The sequence below is a fragment of the Lodderomyces elongisporus genome, chromosome 2 (genome assembly GCF_030384665.1).
Source record: "Lodderomyces elongisporus chromosome 2, complete sequence".
Lineage (NCBI taxonomy): Eukaryota > Fungi > Ascomycota > Pichiomycetes > Serinales > Debaryomycetaceae > Lodderomyces > Lodderomyces elongisporus.
The window spans coordinates 797,830-813,141 of record NC_083674.1 but is presented as its reverse complement, the minus strand read 5'-3'; the positions used below and the strand labels follow the sequence as shown (position 1 = coordinate 813,141).

The 15,312-nt window shown below is 36.7% G+C and overlaps 5 protein-coding genes and 1 non-coding gene across 6 annotated transcripts; 1 reads left to right on the top strand and 5 right to left on the bottom strand. All coding sequences in view use genetic code 12, as the record gives it.

Moving 5' to 3' along the window:
• Positions 1–498: 498 nt before the first annotated feature.
• kap95 (karyopherin Kap95) lies at positions 499–3,129 on the bottom strand (the record flags this gene model as incomplete). Its single annotated transcript, XM_001526753.2, has 1 exon — positions 499–3,129. The coding sequence occupies one exon, from the start codon at positions 3,127–3,129 to the stop codon at positions 499–501; it is 2,631 nt and encodes an 876-aa protein (XP_001526803.2).
• Positions 3,130–4,049: 920 nt separating this feature from the next.
• SEP7 (septin) lies at positions 4,050–5,924 on the bottom strand (the record flags this gene model as incomplete). Its single annotated transcript, XM_001526752.2, has 1 exon — positions 4,050–5,924. The coding sequence occupies one exon, from the start codon at positions 5,922–5,924 to the stop codon at positions 4,050–4,052; it is 1,875 nt and encodes a 624-aa protein (XP_001526802.2).
• Positions 5,925–7,579: 1,655 nt separating this feature from the next.
• Positions 7,580–7,651, bottom strand: PVL30_001601. Its single transcript has one exon. It is a non-coding gene; the product is annotated as a tRNA-Arg (tRNA).
• A 321-nt stretch (positions 7,652–7,972) lies between these two features.
• TIM21 (mitochondrial import inner membrane translocase subunit tim21) lies at positions 7,973–8,791 on the top strand (the record flags this gene model as incomplete). The annotated part of the gene is made up of 1 exon (XM_001526751.2): positions 7,973–8,791. One exon carries the CDS (start codon positions 7,973–7,975, stop codon positions 8,789–8,791), a length of 819 nt encoding a protein of 272 aa, XP_001526801.2.
• A 290-nt stretch (positions 8,792–9,081) lies between these two features.
• On the bottom strand, positions 9,082–12,720 carry PVL30_001599 (uncharacterized protein; the record flags this gene model as incomplete). The annotated part of the gene is made up of 1 exon (XM_001526750.2): positions 9,082–12,720. The coding sequence occupies one exon, from the start codon at positions 12,718–12,720 to the stop codon at positions 9,082–9,084; it is 3,639 nt and encodes a 1,212-aa protein (XP_001526800.2).
• A 1,823-nt stretch (positions 12,721–14,543) lies between these two features.
• Positions 14,544–15,107, bottom strand: PVL30_001598 (uncharacterized protein; the record flags this gene model as incomplete). Its single annotated transcript, XM_001526749.1, has 1 exon — positions 14,544–15,107. The coding sequence occupies one exon, from the start codon at positions 15,105–15,107 to the stop codon at positions 14,544–14,546; it is 564 nt and encodes a 187-aa protein (XP_001526799.1).
• Positions 15,108–15,312: the final 205 nt, after the last annotated feature.

The following is a 15,312-nucleotide window of genomic DNA, read 5'->3' as shown; positions in this document are numbered from 1 at the left end:
ATCTGGAATACCAGCATTACCATTGAAATTCAAGGTACACGCGTTCGCAAGTTTTAGCACGCCTTGACACTCAAAAACACAACATAGCGCACATTGTTTGAACTATCTACAGAACAAATCGATTTGATATATAAATATGTATATATATATGTATTTACCTGTTACAAAAAACTTTGAGTAGGTCAAAATGTATATTAAAATACTATATGAAGAGACATTAGAGTTCGTGAGAGATGACGGAATCAAATTTCTGCAAAAGAGATTTATTTCCTGTAGAGATATAAAGAGTATATATATATTTATAAATATATATATATGTGTGTGTGTGACATCAGTAATTTTGCCAATATGCATGTCATTTTTTGAAACAATCGAAGTTTAAGACTGAAATTTAGAGTTGTAGTGGAGGGTAAGCATTTTTTTTTTCTTTTCAAGTTTGTGTTTTCTTTTGTTTTGTTGTTTTCTTTTTTTTTTTCCTTTTTATTTTTATTTTTGATATCAACCCAAGAGGCCAGGAATTTGCTGTTGCCTCTTTTGTTGCTCTCTTGCCCATCTTGCAGCATCTTTGGTCTTTTCATCAAATAATCCATTAGAACGTGTGCGTTTGATGTAATCAGTCACCCATTGTTCCTCATAGTAAGCTTTGAATTGGCCTTGTGGGTACATGGCTGCAATATCTCCCAATAAACCTGTAGCTGATCTTGCTACGGATTCGCTGGTTGATAATGCAGGATCTTGTGAAACTTTTTGGATGTATTGCAAAATGGATCCAACAACGGGATATAATTTCTCAGGTTGTTCTCCAAATCCAGCTGTAATACCAACAAAACAATCCAATACGGATTCTCTCAAATTGAAAATGTAATCTGTTGTTTCTATAGAATGGTCTTCTGGCTCGATTGACGCAGCAGCTGTGCAAATGTTCATGACATACTCAAGATACGGCTCAAATGCAGGCCCGATTGCCGAAGCAACATCTCCAAAGGCGGACACAATAACTGGTCTGAGCTCACGCTTAACATCAGGGTTATTGAGATTGTTTCCCAAGATAGTCATCAACCCATTCAAATATTCACCCAATTGAAGACCCAAGTTTTGTGCAAGGTCACCCACCAACCCAGTTGCTGTGAGGCATGTAGGTGACTCGACATTTTCCAATGATTTAGTCAAGTATGGAATAAATGCTGGCATATAATTCATAAAGTTTTCTCCAATGGCGCTAGACAAGGCCGAAATCGAAATGAGAATATCTTCTTCAATCAAGGAGTTTGCTTCTTGAGCACCCAACAAATTAAGGAACCTCTCCATCAAGTTGTCCGCTGCGCCAATAACATCAGCACCTAGCTTACGTATAACGTTTGTCAATAAAGCCAAAATGTTTGTTTGCAACTCTTCCAAGTTACCTTTATCCTCGGTTGTAGTAACTTGGGATTGCATGCTGATTGTAGACTCTAATCTAGAAACGACTTCGGATGCAATGTTTTGCACAATTGGCATGGTGTCTCTTGCGCTGTAGGTAACGAGTGTTGACAATGCTTCGTAAGCAGAAGCTCTCGCGCTATACTCGTTATCTGGTCTGCCAGATACTTGCAATAGCACAGGAACGATAGTTGAGTAGTACTGTGACATAACATCAGTCTCGGCATTGTTGGAATCAGCGCATATTTGCTCCACAAGATTGATCAATGTCCAGCAACAGTTTGTTGATACCTTGGGGTGGTCTTGTAAACCATTAACCAATGCGTGTAACAATTGTGGTAGCTGGGTATTGACATCGATAGCATCAACTACCATATCAGCAATTCTCCCTAGACACCAAGCAACAGTCTCTTTCACTTGCAAATTTGCATCTTGAATTAGCTCAAGAATGGGTGGCAACGCTTGATTAATGATCGATTTCAATTGCTCCAGATCTGGGCCATCCAAAATAGAGCCAAATGCCATCACGGCTGCTTCTCTAGCTCTCCAGTTTTCCTTGTCAGTCAAGTTGGCTCCGACAAATTGAATAGTAGGGTCCACAACATAGTTCCCGATATCTTGTGCATATAATTGCAAACAAGCACCAGCAGCCATTGCAACGGACCAATCGTCATCTTCGGGGTCTTCATTCTGCCTCATCAATAATTTCAATAAAGTGGGCAACACTTCACTAGAAGCAATCAATGCAAAATTGAATGACATCAATTCCGGAGATTCAGCTACTTGTAAAGAATCCAACCCCAATTCCTGTCTCCGCAACGCTATTTCCATCTCTTCTTCGCATACAGTAGACCAGAATTCAACGGCCATGCATGCCACTTTTTCATCTGAACTTTGCATTCCCGAGACTGTTAAGCCATATAATGCCTTTTCCATGTAAAGTGCCATGAATCCATAATACAAAGACATGATTCTTGCTAAACAGCCAAAAGCGCTAGCCTGAAGCTCAGAGTCGTCCGCTTGCGTTGCTTCACAAACAACTTGCATAATGTAATTTCTCTCGCCTTCTGTTTCGAAATTGTACTTGATAAACTCCAACGAGTTAACCAACGCGTTCAATGCAGTGATCCTCACCAAATTCGATGGTTCATTGCTTTGAACACCTTGAATGATGGCAATCAAGATTCCGGAGGCCTGCTGCAAAATATTGGCATTGGTTGGATCGGCACTTTCGCAAATATATCCAATAGTCAATTGGGAGGCACGCTTGACATTTTCAGAGTTCTCCATCTTGGTGTTTTGGATAATTGTTGGAATCAATTCCTGCCATTCGCCTCTGGGCAACTCGATATCTGCAATTGCAGCAACCAATTGGGCTGCAGTACCGGCAACTTTCAGATTCGATGTTTTCAATCCTTGAAGAGCATTTTCTTTAATGGCCTGTTTTATTGATGGGTCCAACTTGAGCCAGCGATCCTGTTGTGCCGATCTGGTTCTGGAATCTTTAGAAGTAAGTTGATTCTTAAGGCCAATACCAGCCAACATTCGCACTTCTGTCTTGGCATCCTCGTTGTTCAACGCTTCAATCAATAACCTCACATAATCGGAAAAGTTATTGTTTGCTGCCTCATTCAACGCAACCTCTGCCTGGGTCCTCTGATTGGGATCTGTGCTGAGAAGAGCATTTTCTAAAAGTTGTAAAATGTCCATGTCTAGTGTGGTAATAGGATACAACGGAGCAATCTATGTGTATTTGTAAAACTGTGTAGATATATATATATATATCTCTCTCTCTTTGAATGTTTCTGTATGTGTGTAGTTAACAATTAGCAAAAGTGATACGGTGGATGAGTCTTATTTTGTTAAATGTAAAATTTTTGTCAACCCAACGAATTTGAGTACTTGAAAATGGAGAAAAATGGTTGTACCAGTATAAGGTATGGGTGTTGATGCTGATAACAACTAATTTTTGTAAATTGTTTTTTTGGCGTCAATTATCGAGAAGAAAAAAAAAAAAAAAAAAAGAAAAAGAAAAAAAGAGCAACAGAGAAATGAGACAAAATGAATGTGAAGGTGAGCGTTCAAAAGAAAGAAAGAGAGAGAGAGAGAGAGAGAGAGAGAAAGAGACAATGTATGTATGTGTATATGTGTGTGTGTGTGTTAAAAGAAATGAGAGAGAAAAAAAAAACAATTTAGTGTACTGAAATACACGGTAAAGCTTAAACCTTCAACAAAATTAGAAATAGACAATAGTGAAATTGGAAACTGAACATGATTCTTTATGTAGGGTAACAAATATAGTCACAAATACTTGGACCACTAAAGTTCAGAATCATATCTTTTTTCAAAGGGAAATAGAAAGTAAAAAAAAAAAAATTCAAGTATTGTTGATTGAAACATCTCTACGTTTAACTTGCTCATCCGGTAATACTATGGTAAGTAAAACAGAGACTATGTAGATTAATACCAAAGTTTCCAATACGTTCCCCTTCCCCGTTTTCCCGTTCCCACTCTCCTTCACTCACATTCCCCCCACACACACCTCCAATCTTCGGTCCGTCTAAATAAAATAAATTACTTTCCACTCTACTATAGTCTTTTCCTTTCCTTTCCACCCCTCCCCCTATAATCTACAATTGCCCTTCATTGGCAACCGCATCGTGTAGGTTTGTCAATGTCTCGTCTTTTGGTATGTGATGGCCAGCTTGACCATGCTCATCGTATTCAGCATCAAAAACCTCAACGTTTTCACTTCCTCTATCCCTCGATTCTAGATCGGAAGCATGAGACAGTTTACTTATACTGTTTTGCTTTGCCAACTCTAGTTGTCTGATCAATTCCCTCTCCTTTTGTTTCAACTCTTGCGCTTTCTTCTCCAATAATGCTGCCCTCGTGGCTAGCTCCTTGGCACTCGCCATTTCCATCTCTTCCAACTTTTGTTGTCTCTCCAAGATTCTCTCGTGTCTCAAAACATAAGGCACTGTTTCCGAAATTTGACGCAACTGGTTACGTTGTGGTCCAATCGACAACCTCTTAAACGCATTATTGTTAGGCGCCCTGTCTTCAGTTGAAAGCGTCGAGGTACTACCAGTGTAGTTGGTGTAGTTTCTCAATTGTGGCGATGAAGATGCCGAGGCATTATCCTCTAATAACATCGACGAAGATTTTTTCACCGAAGAACTTGACGAAGTGACCGATTCATTATCATTACTTGTGTGGTGAGAAGTATTATTATGATTATTATTGTAATGATGATTATGACCATTGCTGTTTTGTCTCAACTCCGATGCAGCATTTGTCAACTGTGCCAAGTTAGACATAGAAGGTATATCTGAATTATTGAACCCCCTTTCGTCTTGATTTTGGGGATGATGCTCAACAGTATCGTGAAATTCGCTATCCTCATACTCATCTTCGTCCAAACCGGTATTTCCACCAGTGACCTTAGTCAATCTCTCAGTTCTATAAGTTTCGTATAAGAAATCGTGTGTAAGATCTTTCAAATCTTGCAAATGAGAACCTAAAAGTACCGATCTCAAAATTGTAAAATCGCTGATTCTTGTGTCTTCGATATTGACTAATCCCCATGGGTATCTTCTTGCCCTGATGATTTTCGTCTCACCAGTTGTGGTGTCCTTAACTTCAAAACTGTCCTCAGAAGTAACCACGGCAAACGGTTGCAAGTTTGATAAGAATTTACACTCCTGGATCAAATCGTAATCCTCGTCCTCATCGTAGTCATTCAAGAAACTATCAAACTGGAAAATAGGCACGTTGAATTTCTCAATGTCTATTCTGATTTGATGTTTGAAAAACTGCAACTCTTCTGCTGTGAAAGAGTCTGCTTTGCCAATAACTGGAATTATGTTGACATACTTGGACAAACGCTTCATACATTGGACATCAATCTCTCTTAAGCCATGGCCAGTTGGTGTTATGAAATAAAGCATAACATGGACTCTAGTATCGGTGAATCTGGGATTTCTCTTGATTCTAGTCTCTTCGGCCAATACCAAGTCAAACTGCTGTTTCAAATAATTCTCAATCTCAACAAAGCACAATTCATTATTTAGATTCTCTCCAAAGCCCGGGGTATCAATTATAGTGAGCATGATTTTCAAATTCTCGTCGTCAACAATTTCCACCTTGGTCTCTGTCAATGCAATACCAGGCTCCTCGTCAATTGTTGATGGATTAAATGCATTTCTGGTCAACATTGAAGTATTGGGTAACGCGACGGATTTGGCAGAGGTGAAACTCAAAACTTTAGTAGCCTCTGAAGATGGGTCCAGTGATTTGTTACTACTACTATAATCTGTTTCATATCTATGTCTCATAACCTTCTTGTCCAATAAACTGTTGATAAACGTGGTTTTCCCGGTTCCCAGTTCTCCAACCACCATAAAGGTGAACTTGACACCCTTTTTGGCATCTTTCCTGTAATTGATGATTGGCGAATGGTGGTTGCCGTTGTTCATGAAAGAAGACTCGTTGGCAAAATCCATTGTATAATTCAAATGATTCTTGTCTTATAAGCAAAAAAAAAAGTCTTTAAAGTGCCTATTCGGTGTGTGTATGTGTCTATGTGTGTATGTGTGTGGTTATTGGTTTAAATAGACGATGGTGAATTGTTTGCCTTGTATATATAAACTGTTATTATTGCAGTAGTATTAATGGTGGGGGGTGTTGTTGACTGCCAATTTTTTTCTTTTATTAAAAACAAAAAAAAGAGGGAGATAAAACAGAGCAAAGAAAGTTTATCCAGTTGTTTAGTATATCAAGTGCAGAAGAGATGGCTATAAATCTGCTGTAATTGGTTGGATAATTTGTTAGTTGGTTAATTTGTTGGTCGTGGCTGAATTGTGAAAGTACTTGAAAAAACTCCCTGGTGCAAACTTCCAAGTTTTGTTTTTGTTTCTGTTGTTGTCTGTTTATGATCCTGTGTCTTTTTTTTTTTTTTTGTTTGAGTTTCAGTTTTTTATTTTTTTTAATTTTATTTTTTATTTTTTTTATTTTATTTTAATTTTTATTTTCTGTCCATCTGTCGTTATTTCCGCTTTACTATATTTGAAGAGAATACTAATAAATAGCCCTAAAGCTAGAGCTTCTTATTCTTCAACAATATATACATAGACAATTGTCATTTCTTTGTTGTTCAGAATTCTCCCTAATTTTTTTCTTTTACAATCCCAACTCTGGAACCAACGTACTCTTTTTTGTCATTTTTGTCTTTCTTTCTTTATCAACGACCTAGATGCTCATGTTTTCAAAACACTACCTCTCAATTGGCAGCTGCATATTATTGTGTGCTACATTGAGCCATTTGTTGAATAATGTCTATGGGCTCCTCTCTAGCCCACAAACAACATATTATGAGATTAGCGTACTATTACACTATATTTGTCATCTTCTACAAATACCTAGCCCTTAACATAAGTTTGTAAATGTAACTGGCTTTTCCTAAGATGTGTTATTTTGGAGGATGTGTAGTTAAAAGTAGCTAGGAGTTTCAATTTATTTTGACATGCAAGACGTGTCTCGTTGACGCTATCATTTATTGATGTCTCTCCCTTTAAGTTTATGTTCCTATAATTGCCAAAAACTAGAATAGCCTATTCTTGTTTTTTCCTATAATACTCTGCTAGATTTTTAAAATCAACTCTGGAATATATATTATATCAACGATATAAATACTATCGTATAATCAAGATATATATTTTTTTTTTTTATTCTTTGGACATGTTGATTATTTACAGATTTTACTCATTCAATTTTCCAATAAATTTTTTTTTTTTAGTATATAATAGGGAACTGGACATACCTTTGTATGGGAATTATTTTGCAGCAATATAAGGCAAAAAAGCAAAAAAAAAAAAGATTGGTGACAACAAAATATACAATAACAAGGAATTTGCATCAAGCTGCTTTGTTCAGCTTGCTTGTCAGTTATCCATAGAACATTTTTTTCCCCTTTTTCACAGATAGAAAATAGAATATGGGAAACAACTACGACAAACAAAATGATGGAATCAATTTACTCGTTGATGTCCTATTCGTTATTATTCTTTTTTTCTCTCTATTTTCATTTCAAGAAGGTGGTGATTGATCCTTTGGGTCAAGGTTCTATACATATTTCAAGAATAATTATACAAAAAAATTAAGTCCCCAGCGGGACTCGAACCCGCATCACGTGCTCCGGAATCACGCATCCTAACCGTTGGACGATGGGGACTTTATCAAAATCGCGCTACCATGCGTAAAATCAAGTAGGCTAAAGTTCATCTTTGTAGATTAAATTTTGGACCCTGTTTAATTAGTTCTCTAAAATTACATCACATGACCTATTTTTATTTTCTAGCAATTGAGAAAGAACACAAGGAAATGCGACAAAAAAAAAGACACATAAGAGAGAGAGAGAGAGAACAAACTAAAGGTAACGAGAAACCAAATTTGGCCAAAATTTGCAACAACAACAAAAGCTAATACTTCTACCTTACGGTCATTCTTATTCATACCTTTCACTACCAGACGATTGCTATATCACACCAGGACAATGAATATCCTTAGACTTAACAATTACAATCTACGGACAACTGTCTTAAAACCTTGGAACCATGTAGGCCAATTGATTGCTCCTGCATCAACTCACATGATAACAAGATCATACCTCACCAAATCGTCACCACTGGCTATAACGACACACAAATTGAACCATTCTTCCTCATACAGTTCAGGGAACATAAAAAATTTATTGCTGATTAAAGCTAGATACTCAACAAGAACGGCACCACCACCACCTCCTCCACCACCACCATCAGATAAGAACCTTAAGGGTAAACGGATTCTCAATAGAATATCGCGTGCATTCACATTTTCTGCGTCAACACTCCTCGTTATTGGTGCAGCAGGAGTTGCAGTTCTTGTGCTATACTTGATCATTTCAGAGTTGTTTTTCCCACTGGGCGACACAAGGACTTTTAATAAGGCAGTTGACTTGATCCAACAAAACGAAGAGGCACAAAAAATCTTGGGGTTCACCAAAGGCGAAAGATTGAAAGCATATGGAATAGTAAGCGCTGATAAATGGGTTAGAAATAGACCCGTGCAAAGCATCAAGAGGAAAAACCCAGAAGATGGGAAGGATCATTTGTATATGAAATTTAAAGTAGAAACCGCAACCGGTGCATACGGTGTCGTGACTTTAGAGCAAATTGACGATTCTTGGTGGAGTACCAAGTTCAAGTATATAGCTTTAGATGTGCCTGGTCATAGAACAGTGTATGTTATTGCTCCACCAAGACCAAAAGTTGCGCCTTCCATTGGGAAAGGTACTGGATTTTTGGGCTTGAACTGGGGTCCAAAGAAAGATTGAAATTGAGCATTAAAAAGTGCTACTTTACATCCTTTTTTCACCTTTGTTCATTCATTGTTGTTTATATTTTTATCCTTTCTCCTTTTTCCTTTTTCTTTTTTCTATTTTTTTTTGGTTCTTTCTTCTTTTTCTTCTATTTGCTCTTTAAAAGGTACGGGGAAAACATTATCATCAAATATTGAAATCTAAACATTAAACATCAAGTGTTTTTGTTTTTTTTTTTTTTTAAAAAAATTTGTACATATTATAACAACTTAATTATATATACATAGGCATACATATTGCTTTTTTCAAAAAATCTCATAGAGTCTCTTAAATTCCTTCTTGCCTTTACACTCAAGCATGTATATCTCATCTTCGCTAACCTTGACCAAGAGCCCTGCTCTACCAATCTTCAGGACTATTTGAGATTTGTTCTCATCCGAAATTAACCAGCTATATTGGCTAGGTTGTTTCTCGTTATTTTCGATATCTTCATTACTTGATAGCTGTATGTGATAATGTACCACATGAGTCAATGGATCATTTACTTTATCAATGGATAAGTCACACATCGACAAGATTTTCCATGATGATGGATTGTTAATGTCGGAAAAGGAATTCAATTGTTTTTGCAATCTGATTGTAGTCTCCAACTCCCTGTGCCTGGTAGAAGAAGGATTATTCATGACACAAGAATTGTACACTTCGTAGGTGTTAATTGAGTGCTTTTGCAGCAAAGTCTTGCCAGCACAGCTAGAGTTGATTGAGCTGAGGCTAGTGAATGTCGAGGATTTACTAGGATTGCGATCCATTATTGATGACGATAAGGTATTGTTTGAGGTCAATCCATGCGAGCCTTGAAGTGAGGCTTGCAGCAAGTTATGCAATGAGCCAAATGCTCGTGTTGGTTTTGTTGTTTTCACAAGCGCAGCTTCCAAGTTGGATAACATCTCATTGATAAGGGAGCCAGATGTACATCTAATCATAATGAGCATCCTCTCACCGGTGATGGAGTTGATCGAGGTCAACTGCATATCAAGAGCCGAAGAGGAACGTGCTTTTGTAAACGACGAATTGAGGTCAAGAAGCAACACCGGAACGTCAATGGTTTCATTCTCATTTTGATCAAACTCTTCCTTAAACACAATGAACCAACATTTGTATGTGTTGCTATCGAGAACAATTTTGACGAAAATAGATTCAGCTGTAGTCAACATCTCCCATTTGCCGTACTTGGCTTTCCATTTCGAGATTTTCATCGATCTGGGACTAGATTGTGATATATAGAAATCCTCGGTAGATTCAAGATTGATTTCATCTTTGAGGTCTTGAGGAATCTCCAATGCTTTTTCTGGTGATAATGAAGCACCAGCTCCTATACCATTGGCATTTGTAGTACCGTTAACATTTCCGTTGGTACCAGAGTTTTGTTGAATGCTAATGGCTGATCCGTTCAAATGGGGCTTGAAGAATTGCATAGATGTCGAAGATGGTAATGCAAATGGTCCGGGTAGTTTAGACACACGCTCTTGACGAGTTGCCGAAGAGACCAAATCAGAATTGGATCTCGTCATTGATTCGTCGTTTTCTTTACTTGTTCTTTCAATCTGTGTACTTGAAACATCACCTGAAGCGTCAGTTGAACATTCTTTGGTGTTCTGTGATTCTACCCGTGTTTCGGTTTGTGCGCCATCTTCAATACCCTCCAGTTCTTCTCTTGGTGTAAGTTCAGTTAAAAATGCCGAAGCAGAAGAAGAAGAAGAAGAAGAAGTTGTAGTAGTATTAATTGTTGTAGTTGTTGCAGCGGGAATAGAAGCTGAAATAGAAGTTGGAGCAGACCCAGCATCACCTTTTTTGAAGATGCTAAAAATAGACCTTTTCCTAGGCTTCTGTTTCAATTTCATATGAGACTCAGTGCTCTGAAACGAGGGTAACCCTGGTCTGGCAAACTCAGGAGTATGGCTTTGACCAAAGTGTGCAATATCAATAGCCGAGCCATTAGATAGTTCAAATATTTTCTTTGTGTTTGGTTTCTTTAAAGACAAATCAGGAACAGAGTCTGCGAATCTTCCTTTATAGGTCGTTGCTGGTATCAGAAGGTTTGGTACCTTGATCTCATTTTCCTTGATAGAATCCGGCGCAGACGTGATTGATTGATGACTTTCAGGTGAAACTTCACATTTTACAACTTCAGCCTGGTACGAAACAGGTCTTGATCCTGTCAGATCATCGGAAAGTTTGCGACGGTTGACGATATGGAACAACCTTTCATCATCTTCCTCCTTTTCTTCTCCTTCGTCGTCTTCGATAATGTCAACTTCATCTTCTTCATTTCTTTCTTCACCTTCACCTTCTTGTGCATGGAGTGCATTCATCTTATTTTCATTCCTCTCCCCTTCGTATGGTATACATGGTGTTGGGTAATCGCTAATTGTTTTTCTGATTAGATCAAGAGATTGTCTGTATTGTGACCTCAACGAATCTTCTGCATTGTTCTTTATGTGTGATTTGCTTGCCTTTATTTTTCCATTTACATTTTCCTCTAGTAAAACTTGGTTCTGTGGTTTTTGAGCAGTAGGGGGTTTCTTTGAGCTAATTGACGGTGATGAGATCAATTCTTTGAATGTGGATCTCACCGGTGTTTGCAAAACAATAGTTTCTTCAGATGACATAAGTTTTTTGTGTTCTAGATCCGACACGAGATTGATGCCTAGTCCACTCATTTGGTATTCATTTCCAATTTCATTTTCATTTTCATGTCCTTGTCCTCGTCTTTTTTCTTCTCCATTTTCATTGTTTTTGCCATTTCCTCTGGTGATTGCCAATTTGCTGTTTATTGCTTCATCCGAGGATGAGCTCAAAAGGAATTGCTTGTTTTTGTCCAAGGTCTTATTAATTTCCAATGGACAAATGTGGGACAAGTAATATGCCCATCTATTGCAAAGTTGACTATTTTCAAAATCCAACCTCATCATGCCAGTTTCTGCATTCAAAGACAGAAAGTCGATGCTTTTCAAATGTATATAGTTATCTGAATGCGATATGGATAGTTCATTGACCCTGAATGGTGGATATAGTAAATACCTGGTTGAATTAATATTGGTGTTTCTTGCCATAATTTTTTCAATCTTCAAAATTGCCAAAGCATTATAGTTTTCATTGTTTGTGGTATTATTATTATTATTACCATTTCCAATCAAATCTAGTAAAACCAACTCAACGGGTTCCTTATTTAGTGTGATTTGGGCATTGCAAGTTCTATGCACAATTTGATTGATTGAGAAATAGCTGGAAACCAAATCATTGCCTTTAAGTTTTGTTGAAGAAGAAGCATTAAACGAGCGAACCTTGTCAAATTGGATGCTGCTTAATTGTTTGTCTTTGTTGTTGTTTGCAAAGTTTGTGTTTATAAGTTCCAATTGGTGTGAAATGGTGTTTAATTTTTCTAGGATGAATGGGTTGCGGATGTATGTGGCGCATTGTTTAATAAAGCTGATTAAGTTATCTGTGTTTTGTACTGGCTCCATTAATTTGGCGGATATTTTGGATTTGATCTTGTCGAGTGAATCTACCAAGACAAGGGAGATGAGGGTGCTATATTTTTGATAGAGCAAATATACGTCCTCTTCATTGTACCATATTATGACTTGATTTAAAAAGTTTTTGAATGATTGCAATTGATCGTTTTGTTCGATTGATTCTAGGTTGATGAGTTGGTTATTTATCAATGTCAATAGTTTATTATTTTTAGTGTATAGCCCTCGAGTGATGGATGCCAATGAAGACGAGGATGACTTGGTGTTTGTAGTACTTGTTGCAGTAGTTTGAACTTTCAATGTTCTTACTATGCTCAATATCTCCAATAATGTATCATTCGTCTTGTTGGTGGACGTTTGCAATTGCTTGATTAATTGATTGGGCAGAGGGGTTACAACCAGTGGACTCATTGTTTCCTAGTGAAATAGATGTGATTGTTTGTGTAGAGTGAGCTTGTTGATGAGTAGTTGCTGAACAATAATTGTAAAAGCAAAAACGAAAACAAAAACAAAAAAAAAGAAAGAAGACTTGGTTGTCAATCGAGGTTGTTAAACTTTCTAGTCTTCAATAATGCCTTGTTTGAGCTATTAAAAAAATTGTGTAAATATATATATATATATATATATATATATATATAGATACTTGCTTATATAGCTAATTATAATGTGTGTTTTGCTTCGATGAATATGTTGACTAAGTCAATCTATAAAATAAGCATCGGGGGGAATGAACCGACACTAATTCTTCTTTCCGACAAACAAAAACAATAAGCGCTGTAGCAGTCACAGTAAACAAAGCAATGATAATAAACGCCAATTACCAGGCGATTTTGGGAAGTAAAATTGAATAATGAAAGATGAAAGATGAAGAAGTATCAGAGAAAAAAAATAATTAAAATACAAAATACAGAAAAGAAAAGAAAATTAAAGATATAATAAGTAATGACAATTGGTGGTGTTTGTGTAGTTATTTGAAAGGTAAGATAGATGCCTTGACATCTCCATAATGAGAGACAAAGACAGAAAGAGAGGCAGAAAGAGAGATTGGTCAAGAGATTTAGATCCATTTTTTTTTTTATTTTTTATTTTGACGGGATAATATCGAGACTCGTAACCCAAAGATTTTTTTTTAAGAATGAAAGATTAGAACAAACCACTAAAACAAGATTCTTTCCTGCTTTGTTTCAGTTTCGGGTTGTTTACATTTTACCTTTGGAATAATGCACAGTAGTCTATGTACGTGAATTAAAAACAATACTGTTGTTTTGGTTATGCATTATACCTTGAATACGAAAGGATAAAAGCTGGTTTCATAATCCACAATTGGACATGAAGTGAAAGGGGGGATTTGAATCTTCTCTCTCTCTCTCAAAAAAAAAATAATATGAAAAAAATAAAAAAATAAAAAAAAAAATAAAAAAAAAAATAAAAATGTTGAAGACGCGTCACCTCCATTTGCCAAACAACAAATTGGCAAAATAGGGAGAGGAAGACAAAAATTAATTGAAAAAAAAAAATTTAATAAAAAAATAAAAAAATTAATTTCTTTTTTTTTTGACGCGTTTGTTGGCGTTTGTTGGCGTCGTCGTGGTGAATTTCACCGTTTCGAGCCAAATGGGATGCATCTCTTTAATACTGCCGCCCTCTACCTTTCCATCTCTCCCTCCCTCCAAACAAAAAAAAAAGAACAAAGAACAAATAAGTAGGTAATTAATATATAACCCAATTCAGATAAACATACACTATATAATTAGATATACGACATAAGGAGGAGGAGGAGGAGGAGGAGGAGGAGCATAAATTCAAGAGAATAGGAAGGATTCTTACACTGTGCTAATCAAAGCTTTCATTTTTGAATTTAACTAATTTATTTCTTCCTTCCTTCCTTTTTATTTTTACTTATTCAATCACTTATTTACTTAATAATTTCGCTTTACGAATGCTGACATGATGAATATCGAGATTCTGGTTTGTCAGGTGTCTCACTGCTCCATACACAAGGTTTTAGTAGATGTCTTGTCTGAACTTCTTTGTCTCATCAATTTAAAACAATTCTTTTCTCTCTCTCTCTCTCTTTCTTTCTCTTTCTATCTCTCTCTTTCTTTCTTTTCTTTCCCTTTCTTTTCGGTTCTTTTCTTTTTTAATTTCGTATTTCCCTTTTTTCCCACTTTTCCCACTTTTCACCTTCACCTTCACTTTCCATTTCTTCAGATTCACCACCATTTTTTGCACGATTAATAGTCTCTGGTGACGATCCAGTCCAACACATTGTCAATACCCTCTCCTGTTTTGCCACTGACCAAAGTTATGCACCAGTGATCACTATCTATCTTGTTACTATCGTCTAATCCCAACACTTTCTCCACCTCTTTTCCTACCTTTTGTCTCTCAGCCTCACCGTCTATCAAGTCTATCTTGTTAACAACAATGCACAAATACAATCCCATTAACCTATCCTGTTGTAGGATAATTTTCTCATATAATTCCTTAAAACTTTCATCTAACCTCTCAATACTCAACCCATCTACAACCCAAATCACCACATCCGTCTTGTCAAAATAGTTTCCCCAAAAGGCCCTCAATGTAGTTTGCCCACCAATATCCCAAATATTCAACATGTGATCACCATAGACCAAAGTATTGATTTCAAACCCCATAGTAGGCGCAATCAAAGAATTATCTTGCCTGAGCATCCGCTTGATTATAGTGGTTTTCCCAGCATTGTCAAGCCCCAAGGTCAAAACCCTGATTTCTTTATCTTTTCTCTTTTGTTTCTTAATAATGGTAAGTAGTCCCATTTATATAACACCAACTCAGTTCAAAAAGCAATTTAGTCTAATAGCAATATAGATCAAATCAGCTCATCTTTTCGTCCGTTGTTGTTGTTGTTTTGTTTTTTTGTTTTTTTTTTTTTACAAAATGGAAGATGTCTTTAGAATGAACCTAATACTACTACATAATTTGTTGCGTACTTTTTCCCTTTCCATACTCAAATATTCTGCA